Source organism: Danio aesculapii, chromosome 1, assembly GCF_903798145.1.
Source record: "Danio aesculapii chromosome 1, fDanAes4.1, whole genome shotgun sequence".
Classification (NCBI taxonomy): domain Eukaryota; kingdom Metazoa; phylum Chordata; class Actinopteri; order Cypriniformes; family Danionidae; genus Danio; species Danio aesculapii.
In genome coordinates, this window is record NC_079435.1 from 41,874,340 (window position 1) to 41,884,865 (window position 10,526).

At 34.0% G+C, this 10,526-nt stretch overlaps 1 protein-coding gene across 1 annotated transcript in view; it reads left to right on the forward strand.

The window, feature by feature from the left end:
• The window catches only part of LOC130231206 (receptor-type tyrosine-protein phosphatase S-like), an 83,744-nt gene extending 77,161 nt beyond the window's left edge, over positions 1 to 6,583 (forward strand). Inside the window, 1 exon segment of the mRNA XM_056460683.1 lies at positions 1,639 to 6,583. Within this exon segment, the coding sequence (XP_056316658.1) occupies positions 1,639 to 1,707 (69 nt within the window). The 3' untranslated portion in view covers positions 1,708 to 6,583.
• Positions 6,584 to 10,526: the final 3,943 nt, after the last annotated feature.

Genomic DNA, 10,526 nt, shown 5'->3' on the forward strand with positions numbered 1-10,526 from the left:
CCAATGTCCAACCTAAAATCAACGTCTATGATGTTACAGCTTGACGTTGTGTGGACGTTACCACTATGACGTCTTATCAGACGTTGGATTTTGGTTGCCACACATGATGAATAAATGTCAGTATTTGACGTCAATATGACGTTAGTTTAAGATGTTGGCTCGACGTTGGATTTTGGTCACTTTCCAATACAACCTAAAATCAACCAAATGTCAATGTCATTTGACGTCATTATTGGACATCAAAATAACGTTGTCCTTAGAACCTGGCTAGACATTTTGGTCACCCAACATCATGACTTAAATCTAATATTAACGTCTTATGACGTTGTATGCCTGCTGGGTTGACACTTTGTTTTATTTTGAAAAATTACTTAAATGGCATGTTTTTCTTGTTATTGTGGCTTTAAATTTATTTTATTTATCTTATTATTTTTTTTTACAGATTTTAATTTTATTTCTTATTACTGACTATTAATCTCATAGCTGTGAATATTCTCACAATTGTGATTTTATTCGTAATTCTAACTTGCATACAGTTTACTCCATTTCTTGTTACTGTGGCCTTTTTAGCTCATATTTATGACTTTATGTATTTTTTGTGAAACTTTTTCGCACCGAATTGAATTTCAATCTTTCAGCTGTGACTTAGCTCATAATTACAAATATTTCTTACAACTGACTTGTTTGCTATTGTGAATTCAGAGCTCAAAATCACATCTATTTTACAATTATGACTTTATATCTCATATTAATTATTTCATTTATTGTTATTTTTACTTTTAAGTATATAATTGCATCTATTATTTACAATTGTGACTTTGTTCATAATAACAGCTTTATTTTGAACAACTGACACTTTTATAATAGTGACTTCAGAGTTCATAATTACATTGATTTTTACAATTATGACTGTATTTCATATTTATGATTTCATGTATTGCATTTGTGACTTTTAGCTCAGAATTTCAGCTTTTTTATTATTATGACGTAGCTCATAATTACAAACTTTATTTCTTACAATTGACACCTTTGCTATTTTGACTTCAGAGCTCAAAATCTCATCTATTTTTAACAGTTATGACTTCATATCTCATATTATTTCATGTATTGTTTTTGAGACTTTTAGCTCAGAATTGCATCTAAATTGTAGCTTAGCTCATAATTACAACTTTATTTCTCACAATTGATGACTTTTTTTGCTATTATAACTTCAGAGCTCATGAGCTCATCTATTTTTACAATTATGACTTTATATCTCATATTTATAATCTTATTGTTTTTGTGACTGTTTAGTTGTTGTTTTTTACAGTTTTACAAGGTCATCATTTCATCTATTATTTACAATTGTGACTTATAATAGCTCATCGTTACAACTTTATTTCTAACAACTGACTTTGTTTTATTATTGTGACTTCAGAGCTCATAATTACCACGTTTTGAGTTTTGTTATCTCATATTTCTGACTTTATCACATACACTAACTATTTTATAAATTACAATTGTCACTTTATACCATGTAATCGCATCTGTTATTTTTTTACAATCACGACTTTCTCTCTGTTTCACTTTTCTTTGAGGAGCAAACCGGTTTCAGATCCCGATCAAATTATGTTTGCATGTGGTTTTCTCCCTCCACAGGAGCAGTACCAGTTCTGCTATCGAGCAGGGCTGGAATATCTGGGCAGTTTTGATCACTATGCAACATAAAACCTTTCCCCCTGGACCAAGAGCCACCTCATCATCGTCATCACCACCACCACCACCACAACATCACAGCGAGACCTGCGTCTGATCAATCCGACAGCTTCTTTCTGCTGCTCAAGAGTCTGTTTGATTCCTCCAGACAGCACACAGTTTAACAGTCAGCCAGAGAGGTCAGCTGCGATACTGCGTTGTCGTCACAAATTGCTGCTGCAGTCATAGAACTTGAAGTTGTCAAGTCATATTGGGACTGGAGGAAACCGGTATGTGCTGTCTGGACCGATTCAATAGACCAGTGAGACTCCGAAAGCATTAGAAGAGACAACAATCAAACAGTTGAATGCTACTTTATACTTGTCCAAATTTATTTACCACCAGACCCCCCAACAAAAAAAAAAAAACAACAGTCGTGTTTATAACTGGAAGCAGTACGAGTGTAGAGTTGCCACTGTTTTTAGTCACAAGTTGGTATAACGGATCCACCAACTCACTTGTTTAAGTGATTCGTACAAAATGAAATTCAACAACACACCCTAAGTATTGGTGCTTATGCCAGTTTCCTGTTCGTTTATCTGTAGCGCACACACAAACACACACACACACACAACGGTAGATACATACGTACAAATCTATCACAGATTTAAGATGAGAAAAAAATAACAAGTTAAAATGGAGATTTGTCTCAAAAGCTGTGCAATATTGAACGTGATTATTGAACGCACCTTCGAGTTTTAAGACACTCAAGTATTAGAGATATTCTCACTGTAATTATATTGTCTCATTAATCCTATATAATATAAAGTATAAATAAAGTGTTATTACGCATATTGGCACATATAAATATACATATATATATATCTAAAGAGTCAACGTATTAAGTGATATTTATACTATGTGAGTGAGGTACTTGTCAGTTGCACATATGTTAAGAAAAGTACTGATTGCAGTAAAACAGATTTTATTTTCACTACTGTTGACCAAAACATCTACTTTAGAGGTTTTGTTGGACGTTTGAAGGCTGAATGGCACCAGACTCGCTAAAACAGAAGGTTGACGTGTTCAGAAACAATAACATAATGGATCATTCGACACTGGTAGTGCCTTATCATAGTCACATGTTTAAAATGGTTCGCTATTAAAGTTATACGTTTCACATTTATGGATATGAATCTGCTTTTATGTACTAAATAAGTAAATACTAGTTATTTCCGCCAGAGTGAATTTTACTATATATTTCACACCAAGCACCAAGGCGGTTTGTTCGTTCAAGTGAAGTACTGCCAAGACGACTAGACAATTATAATATGGAAAGCCAATACGTGTCTATTTTGAGAGGACACACGTTTATTGTATCTATAATGGGCCAAGAGATCTCCATATTCCATTGCATGTGTACTGAATATCATAGTATCAATTATTTGTATTTGAAAATCAGTATTGAAACAAGACATAGTTTTACGTTTCAGTCCATAATGCTGCAGGAAACGCTCATTTCTGAATGTTATTGTTTATTTTTGTTAATAGTATCTCACGGAAATTAGTAATGTTTTCATTTAGTGGCTAATTCATAGTAATTTGTACTTTCTCATTCATACAGTTAAGTGCGATTTGCTCATCCCCCAATCCGGAGTTGACCTGCTTCTAAAAATCGTACGTTTTGATATGAATGAAATCGGATTATCCAACATGATCTCACGACAATTCGTAACTTATTGATTAATGGCTTATTCGTATGATCTTATTTATACAGTTTAGTACATTTTGCTTATCCCCCAATGTTTAGGGGTGGGGTTGGGTGCCATGCCTCCTTTTTAAAATCGTACATTTGGGACACGTGTTTATTGTATCTATAATGGGCCAAGAGATCTCCATATTCCATTACTTGTGTACTGAATATCATAGATTCAATTATTTGTATTGAAAATCAGTATTGAAACAAGACATAGTTTTGCGTTTCAGTCCATAATGCTGCAGTAAACGCTCATTTCTGAATGTTAATGTCTGTATTTTTGTTAATAGTATCTCATTGTCAAAGAGACAATGTTTTTTTTTCCCCCCAATCTCAAGGCAATTCATAAAGTTTTCATTTAGTGGCTAATTCGTATTAATTTGTACGTTCTCATTCGTACATTTTAGTGCAATTTGCTCATACCCCAAAGTGTGGTTGACCTACTTTTAAAAATTGAACGTTTTCATATGAATGGTCTCACGACAATTCGTAAATTATTGATTTAGTGGCTATTTTGTACGATCTTTTTCGTACAGTTTAGTAAGTTTGCTTATCCCCTAATGTTTAGGGGTGGGGTGGGGTTTGGTGCCATGCTTTCTTTTTAAAATCGTACATTTGGGACACACGTTTATTGTATCTATAATGGGCCAAGAGATCTCCATATTCCATTCCATGTGTACTGAATATCATAGTATCAATTATTTGTATTTGAAAATCAGTATTGAAACAAGACATAGTTTTACGTTTCAGTCCATAATGCTGCAGGAAACGCTCATTTCTGAATGTTATTGTCTATTTTTGTTAATAGTATCGCATTGTTTAAGAGGCGATGTGATGTAAAAAAAAAAAAAAATCTCACGGCAATTCATAATGTTTTTATGTAGTGGATAATTCATTTATTTAAGTGCGATTTGCTCATTTCCCCAAAATGCTTTTAAAAATTGTACGTTTTCATATGAATAAAATTGGATTATTCAACATGATCTCACAGCAATTCGTAACTTATTGAATTAGTGGCTAATTCATGTGAATTCGTACAATCTCGTTCGTACAGTTTAGTATGTTCTGCTCATTCCCCAATGACTGTTGGGTTTAGGGGCAGGGTTGGGTGCCATGCCTCCTTTTTAAAATTTTACATTTTCGAACATTGGAACTTGTACGAATTAGTAGGGATGGCTGATGTAAAACTGATGTTTCGACATAGTGTCAAGATCCCGAAGCACAAGTGTTTCGAAACACTGCACGAAACGAAGCATGATCTGAAACACCCAGGTCACGTGACTAAGGTGATTCGAAACACACAGGTCTCGTGACTAAAGTGTTTCGAAACACCTGGTCATGTGACTAAAGCGATTCAAAGCATGGATCATTTTAGAAGCGTTTTGAGACCTGGCGAATCTGCATTTGACTGACAGGGTCAGGATAAAACTCTGTCTCATATAGCCTAGTGGACCGTCCATGTGCACATATTTACTGTACTGTAAATGGCTATTGGGTTCGAATCTCGACTTGTATAAATACTCCGAAATTATAATTTTATGTTTTTTAATAATGGTGGTTTTTTAATAATGAAGGTGTAGTCTACATAGAATACAGCTGCAGATACGCCATCGATATAGCATCATTTTTGTTACACTGTATATCAATAATTCATATTTTTGCATTACTGTGATGGTTGGGTTTAGGGTTGGGGTAGACGTTAATAAAATACAATAAATGGGAAATTTATTGAATAATCCTTGTTAACTTCCGGCTACAACTATATCTGATCTAGCAACAAAACTGTTTTATGACCAAAACAAGACATTAATTCACAAATTTCATTCGGATGTCAGACCAATGTTAAAACAAAACACGTTACAAGAACAGAGCATTTCAAACCTATCAGCTATAGCTGCATCACCCTGGGTTCGAACCCATTATCGCTACGACACATTTGCTACAACTGTTTCAGTGTTTCATGAAGCCTCACTTTGCCCACCACTACGAATTAGCCACTAAACTAACAAATGTAAAATAGTTGCGTTTCCTCGTGAGATCAGATGTTTTTTTTCAAACATTTGAAAGGGGGGATTTCAAAAAGCTTGTTGCTTAAAACTAACGAAAGTTAAAACTTCAAAAGTTTCATCGTAAGTTTGATCCATAAATTGATTCCTAAACGCATAAAAAAAACAAGACCTAGCGTTTAGAAATAAAAATGGCCCATGTACGGTATTTGACAGTCTGGTTTGTGGTTTGGAAATGGCTGCACTCTTGTTCTATGCACTAACCCTTACACTTTCTTCAACAGAATGTTCTTTGTAATGAATGAGAATTTCACAGTGTCGCTCACAAGTGTGTGCATGTTAAGACAAAAAACAAAAAGTCTTGGTTTCAAAGCTTAAGACAGTTTGCGCATAATGTTATTGTTGTACTTTAGATGACAGGGTGGTCTAATATGAGTGGGTTTTCCTTCTAGTCCAGTGCTAATAGTCATCATTTAGAGTAATTCCTGAGGAGTCTGGTCACCGAGAACTTTCAGCTCATTTCACTTTCGGTGGAAGGAAATGTTTCGATTTCTTTGCAGCCTTTTTTTATACCCAGAGTTGAGTTGGTTGTATTTGAGATTCTAACTTACAAATCTTCGCTATCTACCTTGTTTATTTTAGTACCTTTACAGCGTATTCTTATCAGAACCAAGTTTCAGGGTTTTTCAAATTTCAACTTTTGTTGAAAACTAGCTATGCTTATTTTTTCAAGAGGATATAAATATATCAATTATTAGCGTTTGTTTAATGGGACATTCTCTGCTAATCTCAATGTCAGTGTTTTGAGGAAAAACACATCTATTTTCCAGTGCATGACAGTCCCCATTTGTACAATGCGAAGGCACCGTCTGATTTTGATGATTCATGACTATGACATTGTTCCATGTGAAAAATAAACTAGCACAATCTATATCATGTAATCTGACCAAATATGCATTGTATCACCATTTTCATATTGTCAGACGTTGTGAGTGGTTTTACAATTTCACCCATCGATTAATGTGAAACACAAAAGGGAAATCTTTTACCTCTGATTTTGTAGTAAATGTAAATATTTCAGAGGACGTTTTCTTTTTTAATTTTCCTACTTTATGTTGTAAGGACAGATGTGTGAGAATACAATTGTATTGGAAAAGTTTTATTTGTTACAAATAAAATGGTAAGAATAGCGCAGTGTGTCTTAATTTGCTTTTGGCTTGAAATTTTTTTTCCATTTCCTATAGTTCAAGAGTTCACACTTAGCTCACGATTTATACATAGCTTGTTTGGCGTGCTGTCCCGGGAGAGAGCCCTGAGCTCAAGGTATCCTCGAGCCCAAGGCTCCCTCCTTTCACAGGGCGAGGGGAGACTGAGCTCAGGTCGATCTGAAACTCCCCCGCTGCTGAGGCCAAGGTGAACTTTCTGAGAGTAAGACATTAGAAAAAAGATTTAGGCTTATTTTATCTATAATAGAGCACATTTGGATGGTGGGAGGAACCCGGGGGAAACCCACGCGGACACAAGGAGAACATGCAAACTCCTCACAGGAACACCAGATGGCCCAGTGAAGACCCAACGCCATCGGTATTCTTGCTGTGAGGCAACAGTGCTAGTCACTGGGCCACTGTGCCGCCCATTCTGGATAAAGGTGGAAGAAGGGGGGTTTCTTCCAGACGAAGATAGTTGTAGAGAGCAAATGAGGATATATATATAGTGACTTGGAATCCTTTGATTGGAGGATCATGATTAGCCAATGTGGACCAGCTGGGTCAATCATGAGCACATGCTCCTCTCGAAATTAGTTTAAAATTTTAAACTTCACTGAGTGATTTAGTTTATATTGGCCAAGCACAGTATGCAAGAATACTAAAATATTGTAATTGTTCTGATTTTTATAGCGTTTTAGTGTCATTTACACGTCATAAAGCAGACACATTATTAAGGTTAACAATCGTTAATTTAAATGACGATTGATCAGGGGATGTTGTGGAAATTTACAACTCTACTCCACATGTAAAGCATCTGGTTAGCCCAGGATTCAGCAAACATCAGAAAAACATTTAATAACGCACCAACACAAAAGCATGCTGTAGACCTGAACTGTGCAGTGGCTTATTTATATCCAAAGAGAAGAAAAATATCCAAAGATGCCTTGTCAAGTTGAAATAAATCTGTTTTTCAAACTAATGATAGGAGCAAAAGTCTGTAATTTATTTAAATTATTTAGCCTGACATGTTTACTATTCCAAAATATTTTAAATGTTTCTTAAAATAAAATATATTGTGTACAATGGGGGGGTAGACATACATTTAATAAGAGCATATTTTAGAGCAGTGATCACAATACCGTGAAACATTTTTATCCCCATACCCTCAGAATCTTATACCAACCCATGCCTAGTTGTTATAAATTAGTTATTAAAACTATTACTTTTTATTATATATATATAATAAAGCATATATATGCTCCCACCCACCATAACTGTGGCAGCAGGTGCTACTGACCTCCCGTGTTTTCATGAGGGTCCTCAGAGCCCCGTGTAAGCACCCTGTTAAAGCATGCACGAGGTAACCGGGCGCCAGTCCGTACATTACGAGGAATAAACTGGTAATATTCTTCGAGATGTTGCGTTTACGAATGCAAACCGCGAAGAACTGCACCATAGAGGGGCCAAGTGAAGCGGACTTCTTAACTTTAGTATTGAACTCACCTTGGTCAAGTATGTACAAACAGCAACAAGGAGAAAACTGCTGAAACTAAGGGAACTGTTGAGCTATGTGAATGCAGATGGAATGTTTAGAACAGACGTCACTGGCTGAGAATGACAATCAGTCAATCTCGTTGTAGGTGCTTAAGCATTTAAAATAGATTGACAAACACACTCACATGCCTACTATATATATATGGATATGTTTGGTACTATATATATATATATATATATAAATATAAATATAAATATATATATATATATAAATATAAATATATATATATATATATATAAATATAAATATATATATATATAAATATAAATATATATATATATATATAAATATATAAATATATATATATATATAAATATAAATATATATATATATATATAAATATATAAATATATATATATATATAAATATATAAATATATATATATATATAAATATATAAATATATATATATATATAAATATATATATATATATATATATATATATATATATATATATATATATATAGTACCAAACATATCCACCAAAGGAACCCATATGAACAAATTGACTAATGTAAGCATGCACATTGAGCATTTGGCATTCCAACGGTTTTCAAAAATATCTAAATTTTGCAGTCTTTGGTCTACATGCCGCTTTTTTTCGGCAAGTTTCCCTTTTGTGGGGAAAAACTTTTGGAGTTCTTTAAACATTGTTCGGCTTGTCTTATTTCGGTGGATTTAAACAATTATAAACAACATAAAACATTTAGATTTTCTGAGAGCGATTCTATGTAGTAGAGTCACTTCCTGCCCTCCATCTGAATTTCGCGCGTCGTCAATGACTGCAGCTGTATATTATTACAACTGATGAGGGAAAAGTTAGCCTACTGTAGGCCTATACATAAATTATTATGTACATTTTGTACGACATCTTTTTATTTTAAACTAGCATACAACATCCCTTTATTACGTTGTAAGCTTCATTTTGGATACAATATATCACCAAGTTTTATTTCATAGCTTGTAAGATATAAAACTGCTATTCGGGCCTTTTTAGACACTTAACAAAAACAAATTATTAAATATTTTGCTTAAGTATAAATGAAATGTTGATTTTTGTTTTTCAGACAAGGCTCTACGTGGTTAAACAATTTATAATTACCAAAAAATTAAGGTACTTTAAGGTAAGGCTATTCCTTTTTACACTAGTACACTAGGATATCCTTTATTCTCATTGCCTCAATAAAAGCTTTTAGCGCCCCCTAATGTCAATTCAGCAATTGACCGACACTTAAAAAGGATTAAAATTAGGTTTAATGTTTCTGTACATTTGGAATAAATACTGTGTGCGAATTGATATTCATGTTAACAACACTGCGTCTATGATTTGTATAATCGCTTTAGAAGCTACCAGTAAAACCCAGTTCTGGAAAACAAATCTGAGACCACTTCAAAGTTATTAATAGTTGTCTGTAAATTTGTCATTAACAGGAGCATGCTTTGAGTAAAATGTTCATTGCTTTTATTTTAAGTGTACTATTAACTTGTCTTTAGAATTCAAAATAAAAATATGATAATTTACAGCTTTTATTTGCAGAAATTGACAACTGCCCAATATTAAATGTTATAGTAGTAGTCACGCCTGAAGCTAAGGGAGGTTTAGGTGGTTCGAAAGTCCAAAATTATTATTATGATGTTTGAATTTTTCTTATTATTCAAATGGCCAAATTCGGACTGAGGAAAGTTGAATGTGCTGGCCAGTTTGTAATATAAAATATAGTAGTAATATAAAACTTACTGTTTAAATGCACACTTGAAATAAATACTTAAATTAATATGGAAAGCAATTTGACAGAAATATTGTTATAATAACCATCTGATCGAATCCAGCAAAAATTATTTCATAAAATGTCACTAAAATGCAATATTTATACCTCGTAATTGAATAGAAATGAGGGGAATAACTGCAAAAAGGATTCAGAAAAGGATTCTTATTCATGCATGTCTTTGGACTGGGGGACACCAGAGCACCCGGAGGAAACAAATGGAGACCATGCAAACTCCACACAGAAATGTCAACTGATCCAGCCAGGGCTCGAACCAGCGACCTTCTTGCTGTGAGGTGTTTGTGCGCCACCGTGAGGCTTCTTATATTTCAGTTTTAATACAAGATGAATCACAGGCTTTAGTTTTTCTGACAAAGTGAATTAAATTATTGGTGAGGACATTTCAATGGTTGGTGGGGACGTATCCCCTCCGTCCATGCTAACCCCTGATGTACACACACGCATTTATAGATTTCCATTATTTCTAAGAAAAAACAATACGTACTGACCGGTTTATCCATTTTAAGCATATCAACTTCATAGCAATGGAGTTGCTTTTAA